Source organism: Pan troglodytes, chromosome 9, assembly GCF_028858775.2.
Source record: "Pan troglodytes isolate AG18354 chromosome 9, NHGRI_mPanTro3-v2.0_pri, whole genome shotgun sequence".
NCBI classification, from domain to species: domain Eukaryota; kingdom Metazoa; phylum Chordata; class Mammalia; order Primates; family Hominidae; genus Pan; species Pan troglodytes.
The window spans coordinates 61,965,642-61,983,588 of NC_072407.2; the positions used below are offsets into that span (position 1 = coordinate 61,965,642).

A 17,947-nucleotide genomic window follows, 5' to 3' on the forward strand; every position below is an offset into this window, starting at 1 on the left:
TTCAAAATAGCCAAAAAGTGTAAATAGTTCAGTGTCCATGAGCAGAAGAATGGGTAAACAAAAGGTAGCATATACATACAATGGAATATTATTCAGCCTTTAAAACAATGCAGTTTTGTTTGTTTGTTTGTTTTTTAAAGGCAGGGTCTCACTTTGTCACCCAGACTGGAGTGCAATGGCTCGATCTGGGCTCACTGCAACTCCACCTCCTGGGTTCAAGCAATTCTCCCGCCTCAGCCTCCCTAGAAGCTGGGATTACAGGGGCATGCCACCAAACCCATCTAATTTTTGTATTTTTAGTAGAGATGGGGTTTCACCATGTTGACCAGGCTGGTCTTGAACTCCTGATCTCAGGTGATTCACCCGCCTCTGCCTCCCAAAATGCTGGGATTACAGGCATGAGCTACCGTGCCCAGCCTCCATGTACTTCTTCCTGACAAACTTTGCAGCTCTGGAGATCTACTTTTTCACCATTGCCCCTCTGACTCTGGCCAATGTCCTACCCATGGGGAGAAACCTCATTTCCCTGCCCGGCTGTGGAGGCCAGATGTTCTTCTTCATCTTCCTGGGAAGGGCTGACAGCATCCTGCTGGCCGTCATGGCCTTTGACTGGTTTGTGGCCATCTGTTGTCCTCCCTGTTACGGCCTCATCATGAGCTGGAGGTTGTGTGTCCAGCTGACCCTGGGGTCTCTGCTGTTGGGGTTCTTCTTAGCCATGCAGCTGACCGTGCTTATCTTCCAACTCCCTTTATGCAGCAGCAAAGAAATCAGCACGTTCTACTGTGATGTCCTCCCTGTCATGCGACTGGCCTGTGCAGATACCTGGGTCCATGAGGCCACTATGTCTGTGGTCAGCATCACCTTTCTCACTGTCCCCTTCCTGCTCATCACTCTCTCCTATGTCTCCATCATGGCCGCCATCTTGAAGATTTGCTCTGCAGAGGGGAGGCACAAGGCCTTCTCCACCTTTCCTCCCACCTGACTGTGGTTCTCCTCCAGGATTGATGTACACGCCTCGCCTTCTTGTGTCCCAGCTCTAGCTACTATCCTGAGAGGGGCCAGGCAGTGTCTGTGGTTTACACCTTCATTACCCCTGTGCTGAACCCTTTGATCTACAGCATGAGGAACACAGAACTTAAGGATGCTTTGAAGAGAGCAATGACGAGGGTCCCGCTGCTCTAAACACATGCCACTCTTCAATACTGCTGGGCAGAGACACATGGCTTACTGCCAGAAAGATAAGGAGAAGGGGGACAACAGTTGATTGTGTTTTATACTGTTAGTTCTTAGTTATATTATTTTTGAAAAGTCATTTTCCATTTCCCAGCCTCAGGTTCTTCACCTCCAAAATAGAGATTAAAATACCTGCAGGATCTAAATTCTGGGGGTACTTCTGAGGATCAATAGATATATTAAGTGAAAATACTTTGTGACTTTTAAAGGGAGATATGGGCGGGGCGCGGTGGCTCACGCCTGTAATCCCAGCACTTTAGGAGGCTGAGGTGGGTGGATCACCTGAGGTCAGGAGTTCGAAACCAGCCTGGCCAACCTGGTGAAACCCTGTCTCTAGTAAAAATACAAAAATTAGCCTGGCATGGTGGCGGGCGCCTGTAATCCCAGCTACTTGGGAGGATGAGGCAGGCGAATCACCAGGAGTCAGAGGTTGCAGTGAGCCAAGATTGCACCACTGCACTCCAGCCTGGACAACAAGAGTGAGACTCCACCTAAAAAAAAAAAAAAGTAAATGGCAGTAAATGTGGTTATTGCCATCTTCACCATCATGTAAAATCTGCCCTACCTTGGATTTATCTCCAGATGTTGTTCTCAGGTTCTCAGCAGGCCCAAACAGTGCACACGTGGGGCTAAGCCAGGAATAGGATTCAAATGAAACTGGGACTACTGAGTTTGTGCTTTTTTTTTGAATTAATAATCTTTCATCCTAATTTCTATTCCAGGGAAAGGTGATGGGGAAAATATCGGAGTCTTGGGGGTTTCGGTAGCTTCTCTATTCTTTTTTTTTTTTTTTTTTTTTTTTTTTTTTTTTTAGATAAGAGTCTTGCTGTGTTGCCCAGGCTGGAGTGCAGTGGTGCAATCTTGGCTCACTGCAGCCTCCACCCCCCGGGTTCAAGCATTCTCCCACCTCAGCCTCCCAAGTAGCTGCGACTACAGGTGCCACACCACCACACCTGGCTAATTTTTGTATTTTTAGTAAAGACGGGGTTTCACTATGTTGGCCAGGCTGGTCTCGAACTCCTGACCTCAGTTGATCTGCCCACCTTGACCTCCCAAAGTGCTGGGATTACAGGTGTAAGCCACCACACCCCATCTCTTTTCTTACCTTTATACCAGAGCTTATTGGTCTCCATATGAATCACTGGCTCTGTATCAGTCTGCCTCTGAAATATTCTCCCCACGACTATTCATTCCCCTCCTCTTTCTCCTGCAAATGTGTGGTCATGATTCCCTAAGCTGAGGGATTTATTTTGCCATGTTTTCCAAACTCTTTTTTCTTTGGAGGACATCTTGAAATGGGTTGTGTTGTTGAACTTATGTTGATAAATGCAGCATTATGTTGGAGAATGCTGAACTTATGTTGGAAAATGCTGACTCTGAATACCAAGATGGTTATTATTTTATCTGTGAATGAAATATTCCAGGCATTTCTCAGTTTCCCATGCTCTCTGAAAAAGCAGTGCAGTTATAAAGGGTTAGCAGACTTTTTTTCAAGTTATTGAATTACGGAATTAACAATTCTCATATATATTAACTCACTTATCTTCACAAAAACCCATGAAATGGGTACTATTATTATTATTTATCATTATCAGTTTTTTGAGACAGAGTATTGCTCTGTCACCCAGGCTATAGTGCAGTGGTGCAATCTTGGCTCACTGCAACCTCCTCCTTCCAGATTCAAGCAATTCTCATGCCTCAGCCGCCTGAGTTGCTGGGATTACAGGCATGAGCCACCACGCTTGGCTAATTTTTGTATTTTTCGTAGAGACAGGGTTTCACCATGTTGGCCAGGCTGGTCTTGAGCTTCTGGCCTCAAGTGATCCACCTGCCTCAGCCTCCCAAAGTGCTGGGATTACAGGTGTGAGCCACCACGCCCGGCCGAGATGGGTATTATTATTATCTTTGCTTACGGATAAGGACATTGAGGCACAGGGGCATTAAATCAATTGCCAAAGGTCACACAACCATTAGTGGTAGAACTGAGATTTGACCTGGGTAGTTTGGCTCCACAGCCTGGGCAGGCAACCACTGCCTTTTGCAGCATGTCTATCAGCATGCTATGTGAGCTTGGGAAAATCATCTTATTTCTCTGTACTTAATTTAATTTATAATAAAATGGGGATAATAATATCTACCCTAACTCCCTCCCTGAGTGATTGTGAGATATCAGAACAAAACAAAGTTATAAAATTGCAGTAAAATTCAGTATGGCTATTCAAACATTCAAACGAGGAAATACATTAGATGGCTTATTTCTTTAATTACAAGGAGTTTAAAGCCACAGTTATCTAACTGCCCTTTACCTGTGCTTCATTATGAATATCCTGTTACTCTTTTTAAGGGAATATATATACTTTTAATTTTTTTTTTTTTGAGACATGTCTCCCTCTGTCACCCAGCCTGGAGTGCAGTGCCGTGATCATAGCTCACTGAAGCCTCAAAATTCTGGGCTCAAGCAATCCTGCACCGCAGCCTACTGAGTAGCTGGGGACTACATGTGCGCACCACTATACCTGGCTAATTTTTTTTTTTTTGAGACGGAGTCTCGCTCTGTCACCAGGCTGGAGTGCAGTGGCGCGATCTCGCCTCATTGCAACCTCTGCCTCCCGGGTTCAAGCAATTCTCACTGCAGCCTCTGCCCCCTGGGTTCAAGCAATTCTCCTGCCTCAGCCTCCCAAGTAGCTGGGATTACAAGCACACACCACCACGCCCAGCTAATTTTTGTATTTTTAGTAGAGATGGGATTTCACCATGTTGGCCAGGATGGTCTCAATCTCCTGACCTCATGATCCACCTGCCTCAGCCTCCCAAAGTGCTAGGACTATAGGTGTGAGTCACTGCACCCGGCTCAATTTATGTATGTTTTGTAGAAATGGGGTGTCACTCTGTTGCCCAAGCTGACAAAGAACTTTTATTATTATTATACTTTAAGTTTTAGGGTACATGTACATAACGTGCAGGTTTGTTACATATGTATACATGTGCCATGTTGGTGTGCTGCACCCATTAACTCATCACTTAGCATTAGGTATATCTCCTAATGCTATCCCTCCCCACTCCCCCCACCCCACAACAGTCCCCGACAAAGAACTTTTAACACAGTTGAAACTGTACAACTATGGAAGGTGCCACCTTGGGAAAAACTAAAAAAGTCTGGAAAAACTAAAAAAGTTAAAATGGCAAAAACTCCAAAAATTATTGGGTGTCCTGTGGCATGCTAGGCCTTATCTAAAGCACCTTTCTGGATTACCTGATTTTTTAGTGATTTTTGCCTTATAAAATCTTGCAGCTATTTTCCAACTTGGTAAGTTGTAGAAAATTCATAGGAATGCCAATGATTCTTGTCCATAGAGATGCCTGGTAGAAGTGCAATTGCTCTCCCAGCACCCCGAGGCCAGTTCTGCATTTATTATTTATTTTTATTAAAAATATAATTTTTAAGACAGAGTTTTGCTCTGTGGTCCAGGCTGGAGTGCAGTGGTGTGATCTCAGTTCACTGCAACCTCTGCTTCCCAGGTTCCAGAGATTCTTCTGCCGCAGCCTCCCGAGTAGCTGGGATTTATAGGCGTGCACTATCACGCCCGGCTAATTTTTTGTATTTTTAGTAGAGATGAGGTTTCAAGATGTTGGCCAGGCTGGTCTCGAACTCCTAACTTCAAGTGATCTGCCCGCCTCAGCCTCCCACAGTGCTGGGATTACAGGCATGAGCCACTGCACCCGGCCAGTTGTGCATTTATTAACATGTTCGTTTCAGCATTCCTGATTGCCTATATATGTGTGTACACTTTGTGTTTTCCTCTGGACAGGGCTAGCTTTACTGGTCTCCTCATTCATTAATGAATTAAAGTCTTTGATGTGTGTGCATTTTATATTTGTAGAGGAGTCATGATTTTACTCTTTTCAAAACAATTATCCTGTAACAGGAACCCTCTGAGCAGAGGCTGACAGGCCACCCTTGATTCCTGCTGTAGAAAGAGAATTTTTTACTCTAGACCCCAATGGTCCTTTTCAGATTCCTAACGTGAAGGGTTGTTCATATCTCGGCCTCTCGCGGAAGACTATTTCCCTGAAGCGCGGGGAACTACGTATCCCCACTAACAAAAATCTGTTAAGGGGCAGGGCGCAGTGGCGCACGCCTGTAATCCCAGCCCTTCGAGAGGCCGAGGCGGGCGGATGGCTTGAATACAGGAGTTCCAGACCAGCCTGGGCAACATGGCGAAACCCTATCTCTACAAAAAACCCCACAAAAATTAGCCGGGCGTAGTGGCGCATGCCTGTAATCCCAGCTACTTGGGAGGCTGAGATGGGAGGATGGGTTGGGCCCAGGGGATCGAGGCTGCAGAGAGCGGTGATCGCGCCACTGCACTCAACTTGGGCAACAGAATGAGACTCTGTCTAAAAAACAAACAAACAAACAAACAACCCCCAAACTCCCCAAAAAAGTGTTAGGGGAAGGAGGTGGGACAGTATTTCTGATCTACTCGCCTTTCCTAGTATGACCACCAGGGGGCGCGGAAGCCCTCCCGGTACTAAGGCGGGGACAACCTGCCCAGCGAGCACAGCGGGCAGAAGGAAGTGTGCCGGACGCGAGAGAGAACTAGGGCCGAGACCCGCGGGGCCGGCTCAAAGCCCGACCTCTGCCATACGCACCGTATCTTTATGGGAGCCGATGAGGTCAGCAGGGAGCACGCGTTCAGATGGCAGAAGAGGGCAAAGTACTGGTAGAATTACAAAGATATTTACAGCTTTTTAACCTGAAAGCACAGAGCAGATCCTATTCTTCAGAATTAAATCTTCGGCTCGCCAGTCCCGTTTATGGATCTCCACTCTGATGAATGTGTCATTTGTTACCAAGAAGACAAATTGGGTAGGGAGAAGAGGGAAAGGCGGGGAGAAGACTCGAGATAAAGGGACGATCTGCTTTTCGGAAGCAGAAGCCGCCTGGGAACCACCTGCACACCAAGCAGGCTGCGAGGACGGGGAGCGCTCCAGTGCAAAGTTCTGTATTTTAAAGCCCCTCCTCGCTCACAGGCTTCACAGCGAACTACGAAGTGGGTACCATCTCTGATTTACAGACACGGGAACGGGGTCCTCTTGAGAAACGATGCTTTCCCAAACGTATGCAAATTGTGAGTGCCAAGTGTCTCCACTGGCACTAACAACATCGAGCTGCTTACGTTTCTCGGAGCGGTCCCGATTTCCAACAAGCAAAAGATCCAAATTCTCTGACCACCCTGACCGTCCTGTATCTCCAGATCTCCAGGTCTTTCCTCTGGACACCTCCCCCATCCCCCCACTTTCACTGCCAGCAGCCCTGAGGCTGCGCGGGATCCCGCTACTCGGAATGCCTTCCTCCTGGCGGGATATTTTTAGAACACTCGACTGCCACCCAATGTAGCCCACATCACATTGTCTTATTTGTTTTCGGGAGCTTGTCCCCGCCTAGCAAGGAGTCGGCTAAGAACTGGATCCTAGCGAGGAGCCCGGCACAGACAGCGAATGACCGCAGCCAGACAGTCGCTCTTGCTCTTCCTCGGCCCTGCGGCAGGATCCGCCGGTGCAGGGGCCTCTCCCCGGACTCCACGCGTGTCTGGAGGGCTCTCGGGTTAGGGAAGGGGGCTTTGGAGACGCCCCGGGCGGCCGGGCGGTGGCGGGACGCGGGCCCTTTAAGAAGGAGCGCGGGGCGCGGCCAGGTAGGGGCGGGTCCAGGGCGGATCAGCGCTGCGCCGGCGCCGGCCCGGGAGCCGGATTTGGAGCGCGAGGCGCCGGTGGGGGCGGAGGGGGCGGAGGGGGCGGCGCGGCGGAGGCTCCCGTGGCCTCGGACGCTCCTCCTAGCTAGCGGCCGCCGCCCGCCGCCGCCTGCGCCTCCAGCTCTTTCGCCCCGGCGGGCCCGGCCGCCGCTTCCGGCAGCTCACCTGGGACGCGCTCACCTGGGACGCGCTACCTGCCTCCGGGCGCCTGGGCTTCAGGATGAAGGACCGTCTGGAGCAGCTGAAGGCCGTGAGTTTCGCCGCAGGCGGGGTGCTGCCAGGAGGGGTGCTGCATGGGAGAGGGGCGCTGCATGGGAGAGGGGCTTCCCTTTGCTCCCCAAGTCGAGGCTGGAGGGGGGCCCGAGCCGGAGGCTTGCCCTCCGCAAGCCCCTACCGCTTCCCGCGCCGGTTCCGCACCCTCCCCTCCCCTCCCCTGCGGGGTCATGTGCCCGGTGATTCATCGCTAGGCAATGATTTTCCTGAACGCCTCTAACTCTCCCACCTCGCAAGCTGGACAGTGTCTGTCCAGAGTTGGTTCCCGAAGTGGGTGCTTGGGCCCGGGAGGTCAGGGGTCCCTTCACCACCTGCCCACTGCTGCCTGGCACTATGCCCAGGACCAGCCTCCTTCTCCCGTTCCTGTTTCTCTCCTGAGGTGCTACAGGCCTGGCTGCCCCTTCCCCCAGGGAGCAGCTCAGAGCTCCCTGGTGACCTCTGGAGCTGTGAGCCGGTCACATGCTGGGATGGGTCAGCTCCTCTCCAACCGGTGGTCTGTAATTGTTATCCGCGGGTGTCATTGTCCCCCCCCCTCCCCCGCCGTATCTTTTGGAACAGCTGTGGTTAGGTCAAAGGATCTGAAGGTAGACTACCTCCAGCCTTGGCTGCGCAAAAGCTGTAAAGCCTTAGGTTACTTACTGTGAGTCTCTGTTTCCTTATCTATCAAATGGGAATGATCATACCCTAGGAATTTGTTGGGAGGATCAGCTGATACAATGGAACTTGATACAGAAAAGGGTTAACGCATAGGGTTTTAAGCCAGATATTGATTGACTCATTCAGTGCATAATTATTGAGTGTATTCTATGGGGAGGTCCAGTGCTAAGCCTTGGAGATTCAGTGGCACAGGTTCTACCTTAATAGAATTAAAATCTAGCCCTTGACACTCAAGAGTTTAGTCCATCTACTTTGGAGCTTGTTACAAGTGTAGCAGCTTACGCCTGAGTCTAGCCCCGCAGAATCAGAATCTAATTATTCATCCATTTCCCCAGGTGATTCATGGGCACATTACAATTTGGGAAGCACTGGACTGGATTAGAACTGGGGTTGTCTCCTGGCTCCACTGCTTACTGGTGATCCCTTAAACTCCCAGCCTAAGTTTTGTCATTTGTAAAATGGGTAGTTGTAAGGTCGAAATGCAACAGAATATGCTTAAGAACACTTTTAGGGTGCATGGCACGGGGGACTTAATAAATGGTGAAATATGCTAATAACTGTGAGTGCTCTTGGGAAAATGCAGATGTCAGGGACTGCTGGGATGATGTTACAAGAGTTTATCCTTTTTCTCCCTTGCTTGGATGAGACCTTCATGCCTGTTTCACCTGTTCTGTGTAGCAGGGCTGCGGAGGAGGCAGGTAGCTGGGGAAGTGAGAGAAGTAAAGGGACAGTTGCCTATTGTGGGAGTGGCCTCTCTGCCTCAGGCTTGTGCTTAGTCATCTCAGCCTCACAGCGTCCAGGTTACTGATGGGGCAGAATTTATTGCCCCTGTTTTTATAGATGGGGAAACTGCTGCTCACGGGGTAGGAGGGATGCTCCAGGACACAGAGCTGGCCAGGGCACCACCAGGAGAGGAACCTAGGCTCTTGACACTCTCCACAGTGCTCCTTCCCTTGAAGCACGCTGGTTGGGGAGGCAGAAGGAAAAGAAGAGCACGATTTTGAAGATCTCTCTGTGTCAGCACACCCAGCAACAATAAAAAAGTACAAAACTGAACAGCAGGCTCTTCCATTTATTAGGAAATCCACTTCCAGAGGAAGATACTCCATGGCCCCTTTCAGTAGCTCATTGTCAACAATGAGCAAAGAGTCTTAACTGAGCTTTGAGTTCCAAGAATAAATTTAATTTGCCTGGGGACCCTGAGCAAGTCTCTTTGCCTCTCCTCGGTGCCTCATGGTTACCCTCTGTACAATGGAATTAATGATAGGTTTCCTCCCCTTCCCTCTTGGGGATGTGGTGAAAGTGAGACTGGAGATGGTGGTGGTATTATGGGAGGATTGTTCCGAAATCACAGGGTGGCTTCTGTAGCGTCTTGGAGCAGATGCATGGCAGCGTGGGACAAAGGGACACAGGTGGCAGGTTCCCAGACTCTGATCACTGTGCTTCTTTGCGTCACTTAACTTCTCTGCTTCTCAATTCCTCCTTTATACAACAAAGAATTGAGTTGGTCTCGGAAGCCCCCTCTGGCGTTATTATAGGTTTTTTTTTGAAGACTGTTAAGGTTTATGTGGATTTTGGTGTCAGTTCACCTCCTCTTATCCCCTCTCCCCAGCCAGACTCCCAGGGATCACCCTCACTGAAACAAGATATGCGTCTTCTCCCTCTGATTTCCGTTATCAATGAGAAGCGTTTGTTAACCTGCATGAAACAAATTGCACATTGAGCAGCCTGTGCAATCTCTTTCTGTGGTGTTCTTTCTAAATCCTGGGGAGGGGAGGTGGTAACTGCCTCCCGATAGCTGGAGGGCTTTCCGTGCCTGTGATTGACTTTGTTCTGGGTAGATACAAGGAGAACATGTGGGGTTGATGGGTAGAAATGAGGAATCTGTAAGAAACCGTTTTTAGTAGACAGAGCTGCCGAAGGATGGAGTAGATGGTGCACCCTCCAGCATGGGAAGGAAGCAAGAAGCTTGTTGGGATGTTGAATGTTGTAGGAATTTGAGCATCTCTTGGAGGGGAGGTGAACTAGGAGATATAAGGCCTTCACCAACCTTAAGAATGTGTGATTTTATAAAATGCTTAATTGTGAGCCTGTCCTGAGGCTTTGAAGTCTACAGGGACTGAGGCCTCAAGAGTTGCCCCTGTAAAGTGGCTCATCACCCTTTTCCCATAGGATCATTGTGAGGATAAAATGAGATAATCCGTGACAATCACCCACCACTGTTATTGTTAGTTCCTCTGTCTTGGCCTGCTGGCAACAGCGTCCACACAGAAGGGCATCCCTTCCTGAGGCCATGGTCACAAGATCTGACTCACCTGGTCTCATCTCATCTCTTCTCTTGCACTGCTCTTCCTGGTGGGCTCCCTCGACAGCCTGCTTTTTCAGTGACACAGGACAGGCTTGCCAAGAATGTGCAGTGCCTCTACCCAGCCTATCCCAGGACATGGTTTTCTCTGACTTCTCAGCAGCTGAACTTTGAATCTGCTGAGTCCAGACAGTTCCATGCTTTTGCATGGTCCTGTTTGCATTCAGCAAACATTTGCTGAGTACTGAGTACCTACTGTGTGCCAGTCCTTGTACTAGATGCTGGAGTGTAGTGGTGATAAACGCATGTTCCTGGCCCTTAGAAAGTTCATGGTCAGGTAGGAAGAAACAGAAGAAACAGACATGAGGATATCATCCTTGTGATAGAAGCAACCACAGGAAGCCCCTGTTGGCCAGTCTTTGGAAGATGGGAGATGGGCATGAGGCTTTGGGTGGGTTCCCAAGAAGAAGTAATGCTTGAGCTCAGCTGCTTCTTCCAGCCCAATCTGACCTTTTCAGATATGTAAAGGTGGTTGGAGATACATGTTACTTTATGTACCAGATACGTAAAGAGACCTTGTATCTAATCCTCTCAACCCTGCAAAGCAGAGTGGGTTTTTCTATTATTCTCATTCTACAAGTGAGTGAATTGAGGCTTAACAAGAAAGGCAAGGATCCTAGATTGTCTTAATCACTCTCCCATTGGTGTATAAACCATCAAGCACATAAACAACTCAAGGGAGCATCAGCAGGGTCGCATGTGCATGGTACCTGCTGACCACCATGATCAGAGCTTTGTGACCTCTGTGTGCCTAGCATCCTGCTGGGCATCAAGTTTAGGCAGGATTGACAAAGTCCTAGTATCAAAGGGTAAATGATCACACAGGGAAGACAAAGACATGTAGTACATGACAAGAGGGCCAACGGTAATCAAAGGGATATGGTGGTAATGGAGAAGCCAGTGATGTATGGAATAGAGGTTGAAGGCTTTGGACTCCCTTGGAGACAGATCTGTAGAGGACTAGAAATGACGTGGATGTAATGGCCCTTCAAAGACCAGCACTAATAGGGACACACTAATGAAATCAACCACCTGGGGCTCTAAAGGCCAGACTAACTTTTTACTCTCTCTGTGTCTTGCTGCTTCCTAAATGGCTGTTGCTGGCCTCCTTCCCCACTGGAAGCTCCAGGATCTTTGTGGAATCATAGTTCCTTAGGATAACATTATAACCCCATCAGCAACATGGAGCTGTGTACTTCTCCTTTAAAGCTTAATTTGTTAATAAATATTTATCGAGCCGCTTTTACGTGCCAGGTGCTTTGGATCATAACTGAACCTTAACATACCAATCTGCGCTTCACTGAGATTCTGTCTTTCTCTAGTCGTAAAATTTCATTCAAGTCAGGATTCCTGCCTCCCCTCTTTTCTGTACCTGGGAGGATTCATTCTCTGGAAGAGCTGTTTTTCTGTGAGCAGACGGGAACCAGAGCTGAGAGTGATGGGGATTGAGTAGGGATTACAGCCCCATCAGCCGGAGGCCAGAAAATGCTTGGATGAGAGAAGGGGATTAATTTTATTTTTATTCCTGTGAGTGTGGGGGAAGTTGGGGGAATTGGCAGGAGCTAAGGGAGGGACACTTGTTCATGTTGTCCTCTCTCTCTTCCAAAGCTTCCTCCCTGCCTTTTGTCAAAATTTCTACCCATCTTCCAAAACTCATTTTTTATAGGTAGTAGTGTTCTGTAACTGCAACCTAGAATACTCTCCTCCATTCTTGCAGCTCTCACGGGGTGCATGTTGCTTTGCAGTAGGTTGTGGGTTTTTTTGTTTGTTTGTTTGTTTGTTTGTTTTTAATTACCATGGAGTGGGTTTGAAACCACTGTCCATTGCTTTTTATAAGTTAGACCCTTTATCCCCTTTATCTTCTAGGTCCTTTTGTCTTTAAGGTCAGTGTTTCTAGTACTTCTTGTCACCATATCAATTACAATAACAACAATCATTTATTGAGCAGCTACTATTGGACAGACTTGTGCTACATACCTTACATACCTTTTCTCTAATTCTCTCAACCCTGCAAAGCAAAGTGGGTTTTTATATTATTCTCATTTACAAGCAAGGGAATTGAGATATTATTCTCATTTTACAAGTGAAGGAATTGAGGCTCAGGTTTGACTGAGATCCCCATCTGGGAAGTGGTGGGCTCAAGAATTGAACGTGTGTGTCTTGCTTCTTCGTATCACCTTACACTGTATTCGATCATCTCCCTAACTGCACTATATGCCTCTGATGCAACAGCAGTTATGATAGTCCTCTGGAGCCCCAGGGCCTAGCACTCTGCATGGTAAGCCTGTATTAAACATTTGTCTCTTAGTTGATTAATAACAGCTTGACCCTTACACATCCTTTACTCATTATTATGACTTATTTTTCTTGCTCCATTCCCTGTGGGCTGGTGAATCTTTACCTACCTGAAGTGGAACATTTACTGAGGGAACCCATATGTTTGCTAATGAAGCCAGACCTTACAGGTCCATCCCCAAGGACGGAGTTCCAAGGCTCCTAACTACACCTAAACACCTAGCCCAAGATGACATGGAAGGTTGCCCCTATTTAGAAAGACAATGAAGGCGAAGATGTGGCTACCATGGTGAAAACTTAGGTACTCCATTTTTCTCCTGGCAAAATCCTACATATCTCCAAAGTCTCAGTTCCAGTGTCATCCAGCTTCCCAGGCTGACAGCACTGAGCATGCCTTTCCTCGGACCCCACAAACTTTACTTTTGGTGGTATATACAAATAGCCACATGGTATTGCAATTTCAGATGCCACTGGCTCTGTTAGTTCTTGTGCTCTGGGAGAGCACAGACCACATGTGTCTCATTCTCTCTTGTACCTTCCCAGCCCAAAGCCTGTAAAGCTGTAAACAAACTGTCCTGTCAATGAATGGGGATATTCTGTAAATTTATTTGCCCGCAGATTCTGTAGTCCCTGAGGGGCCTTACCTCCAGCCACCTTTATGTTAGGCCCCTCTGCAACTGCCCCCACCCCATCTCCTCTCTCAGGGTAGCCTGCTTTTTGGCATTGGACCATTTCCATGGCAACTTTCCCCAGTCTCCATCTGGAAACTGAGTGAAGTTCAACCCCCCACCTAAAGAGATTAGTGGAGCAAATACTGTCTGGTTATGTTCAGCTGTCTGGGTTAGGACAGCTCAGTATGGCATCAGGGTTTTTTTTTTTAAATAAATTTTGAAGTTTTAGCCTACTTTTAGATTTATGGAAAAGTTGCAAAGATAGTACAGAGAGTTCCTGTCTAGTCCTCTCCTGGTTCCCTCACTTGGTCTCATTTTATACTACAGTGTACACTTAGCAAAACTAAGAGACTTATATTGGTACATTACTATTCACCCAACTCCATACTTTATTTGGATTTCACTAGTTGTTCCACTAATGTCCTCTTTCTGTTCTAGGATGCGATCCAGGACACCACATTGCATTCGGTTGTCACATCTCCTTAGCTTCCTCTGGCCTGTCTGACAATTGCTTAGTCTCTTGTTTTTTGTGACCTTGGCGGCAGGGCTCCGGCATCTGTTTTCTAGTGCTCTGGAAGCACATTTCCTGTGGCCGGTGCTACATGCTACAGCTAGGGTGGTGGTGGAGCAGCCGTGAAGAGGCAATACTCCAGATGGCTGAGGACAAAGTCCCGGCAGCCAGCTGCCCAGGCGCCCCTCCTAGCTCAGGTGCCCACTGTCCACAGGATCTTGGGCAGGTTGCTTGGTGTCTTTATGCATTAGTTTTCTCAGCTGTAAGATGGGGAATATCCCCAGAAGACTGGCCTAGGGATTAACTGTCATGGTCAATAGAAAGCACACATCTTAGAAGGATCCTCACTCAGCACATGTTGAGTGTTTAATGAAGGTTGCGCATTGTCACTGTTATTTAAGTATTCTAGAATGACCATGAGGGAGAGGAAGCTTGTGGGACAGAGGCTGAAAGGAGAGGTTGGGGAGAAGGCTGAGGATGGAGTAAGACAGTATTAGTTCCTTTCTTCTTCCTCTCTGTGTCCTTGAGAACTGAATGCCATGGTGGTGTCCAGAGGCCAGGACAGGAGACAGGGGAAGGGAGTGGAAGTCAGAGAGGGAAGAAGTGTGGGGTGGAGGAGGAAGGATCTAAAGGACACCTGAGATCTCCAGGAGGAAGAAGAAGGCCTTCTTTGAATCTCCTTGAATGGCTCCTGGGATGAGAGAGAAAGCAGGAAGAAGGTCTGATCTCCTCACCCTGAGTGGCCTTCTTGTAGGTTTCATTTGGGTAAATCCACACATTCCACAAAATTTCTCCAAGGAGTCACTTCTGCCAACATTCTCTAATAAGCTTCCATCTTCCCCAGGCTCAACCTTGAATTCAGGCAAGATTGGGCACTGCGTCTTCTCTTGGGTGTGTAATTCCTTGGGCTAAAGCACTGTCCTCACGTGTCATGTGGTATTGTATCGCATGGCCTGTTGCTTGGCAGATGTTAGATGTGCAATAAATACTGCCGGATGAATGAATGAACAAATGAATCTGTTACTTTGCATGGAACATTGTGGCTGTGCTGATGGGTGATGAGACCTTGAGATGCCTCTCTGAGTTAATGAAGGAGTGAACATTGGATTACACCACCCAGGTTTCTAATCTTGGCTGTGTTCCTTATTAACTGTGTGATTCTGGATGAATTAACCTTCCTAGCCACAGATTCCTTGTTAGTGTACATAACATCTACCTAGAGGGCCTTTTCCCCCTCTTCTTCCTTTCTTGGGACTTTTTATCTTTCTTGTCTAGACCCACCTCAGGTCTGGAGAAGCAAAAGCAGGTAGGATGGCATGTGAGGATTGGACTTCAATGATTTTTGTATCCGACAAGCAGAATGCAAGTTCTTTTGAAATATGCATAGAAGATTAAGAAATACCATGTATTAAGACACAAAGAAAATGCCAAATCTCACAGAATAAAAGTCATATAGGCCGTTTCCTAACAGTGATATAATTAGAAATTAATACAATAATTGTCCTCCCCAGGCTAATCCATATTGGAAATGTAAGAACGCCTTTCTAAGTAACTCTTGGGCTAAAGATAAATCAAAGTAGAAATGACAAACTATTTAGAAATAAATGATCGGCCGGGCGTGGTGGCTCACGCCTATAATCCTAGCACTTTGGGAGGCCGAGGCAGGTGGATCACCTGAGGTTGGGAGTTCAAGACCATCCTGGCCAACATGGCAGAAACCCTGTCTCTACTGATAATACAAAATTAGCCGGGCATGGTGGCACATGCCTGTAATCCCAGCTACTCAGGAGGCTGAGGCAGGAGAATCACTTGAACCCGGGAGGTGGAGGTTGCAATGAGCCAAGATCGAGCCATTGCACTCCAGCCTGGGCAACAAGAGCGAAACTCCGTCTCAAAAAGAAAAAAAAAAAGGAATGATCACAAGAGTGGTAAATATCAAAATTTGGGAGAAGTAGTGGAAGAAGAATTGAGGGGGAGCTCTGTTTCTTTAAAAGCATATAGTAGAAAAATGACAGATTTAAAGCACATGGGGTAAATGCCAATGAATACATGAAATTCTCTCCTCCTGAGACATCTAGTGTCACCATCTAAGAATTGGCATTAGAATTGCATCTTTGCCAGAGACTCTTAGCAAAAACAAGGCCCAATTTTCTGCTTTAGATAGCATGATCTTGGACATTTAATATGTGCCTAGCATTGCTCTAAACATGTAACCTGTAGTACTGATTTAATCCTTGCAACAATTCTATGAGCAGATTATTCTTGTCATGTCACAAATGAAGAAACTGAGGCACAGAGAGATTAAGTAATCTGTTTAAGACCATATAGCTATTAAATGGTAGAGCCAGGTTTTCAACTCTGTATCTCTGTGGAGGTACAGAGATACATCTGACTGCCTGAGTTGGATTATATACACTGGTATCTCTTTCACTCATGCATATAGGTTAATCCAACTTAGTTTTATGGATGTTGCGGTATCCCCTGAAATAAGCGAGAGCGTGTTCACTGAGCCTGAGTGGGGAGGATGCCTTCAAGTGTGTGTAGTGGGGAACAGCAGGAGCCCTGGGCTCCCACAGACTTGCCTGTGAGTCCTAATGAGGTCGTTTATTAGCTGAATCATTTTGGATGAATTATTTAATTAAGCAGTTGTCTTATCTGGAAATGGGGAAAGTAATATTTGTCCCTCAGAGGGTTGATGTGAGAATTAATACATTTGAAACCACAAAAGTGCCTACAACAACACACACACACATTATCTATTATTATTATTATTATTATTATTATTGTTAGGGCACACTGAGTGGAGTGGGGTCCTCAGGGACCTTGGCTCTTGTCCAGTTGTCCACTGGCTCACTGGCCTTGGGCTCACTGATAGGATTTATTCTGCAGTGTCTTCATCTTTCAAATAGGGCTAATTCTTTCCTCAAGTTGTTCAGCCAGGGCTTTCTTCAAAGTAAAAGCATGAGGCTCACTTAGGATATCATTATCTGTCAATTTCCTCTTGATTTCATCTGATGAGTGTGTTGGAGAAGATGGAATTAAGTGAAAAGGGGAAGTGTGCCCTCTGGGAGGGTTTCACTGGAAGAGAAAGCACAGCTTAGTGAGAGAACTGGGCACTGGAGAAGAGTCATTTGACTCTTCACATAGGAAACAGAGAGCATGGAGTGCCTGTTGAGAACCTACACTCAGAATTTCTGGTTCTTTAAAGAAGAGGGACTGGAAAGACCAGATGTTGGGCAGTGTGCACATGGGTGTGTGTGTGTGTGTCTGTGTAACCTTTGTAAGTGGTGGTGTTTGTCTTTAGGAATCCCCAGACCCTCATTTGGAGGGAGGCAGTTGGGAGAAGTGGGTAGCAAGGACAAGAAAAACTAGGCGTCAGGCTGGGTGCGGTGGCTCATGCCTGTAATCCCAGCACTTTGGGAGACCGAGGAGGGTGGATCACCCAAGGTCAGGAGTCCAAGACCAGCCTGAGCTACATGGTGAAACCCTGTCTCTACTAAAAATAGAAAAATTAGCTGGGTGTGGTGGTGTGCGCCTGTAATCCCAGCTATTTGGAAGGCTGAGGCAGGAGAATCGCTTGAACACAGGAGGCAGAGGCTGCAGTGAACCGAGATTGCACCACCGTACTCCAGCCTGGAAGATAGAGCAAGACTCTGTCTCAAACAAACAAACAAAACAAACAAACAAACAAAACCCAGGTGTGTCATTGTTTCTTTGAGTTAAATTTATTGGGAGATAATCTGGATTTATAAAGAAGCATCTGTGTCTCCAGAGAAATAATTGTTTAAATTTGGAGAAGAGAAGGTGCAAGAATTTGTACTTGCTTGGTTGTGCCAGGAGGGGTGCTGCCCCACCGGCCCACAAATCTTTAATGCCCCACTGTGGGAAGTTAAGGAACAGATATACCCTTTCCCCTCTGTTATTTCTTTGACCCAGAAACTTTCCTGGGGGCTCCTGGGCTTTCTGCCTTGTCCTGGGACCCTTTTGTCTGCCTGGGGTCTGGCACCTGTGGCAGGAAGAGAATCAGAGCTGGTGAACACTGTGCTCTTCATCTGGGATGACTTCCTTTTTCTTTGTCTCATTCTGCCTTGCTGCTCTGATTTGTAAACATTCTTAAGGAGATACTGATGATTTAAACTTACGTTGCAGATGTGTTTTAACTTGGAAAGGAGGGACAAACTCTTTTTAG

General features: G+C 47.3%; 1 protein-coding gene and 1 pseudogene across 10 annotated transcripts in view; both read left to right on the forward strand.

The window, feature by feature from the left end:
* The first annotated feature begins 378 nt into the window (after positions 1-378).
* Positions 379-1,277, forward strand: LOC735960 (olfactory receptor 10V1-like; annotated as a pseudogene).
* A 5,705-nt stretch (positions 1,278-6,982) lies between these two features.
* The window catches only part of STX3 (syntaxin 3), a 46,719-nt gene continuing 35,754 nt past the window's right edge, over positions 6,983-17,947 (forward strand). For 9 of the 10 annotated variants that reach the window (XM_009460415.5, XM_024347167.3, XM_016920954.4 and 6 more), the window contains exon 1: positions 7,013-7,236. In XM_009460415.5, the coding sequence (XP_009458690.1) occupies positions 7,207-7,236 (30 nt within the window). In that variant the 5' untranslated portion in view covers positions 7,013-7,206. Of the gene's footprint in view, positions 7,237-17,947 lie in introns of all 10 variants that reach the window. The other variant, XM_016920953.4, reaches the window with a different exon arrangement.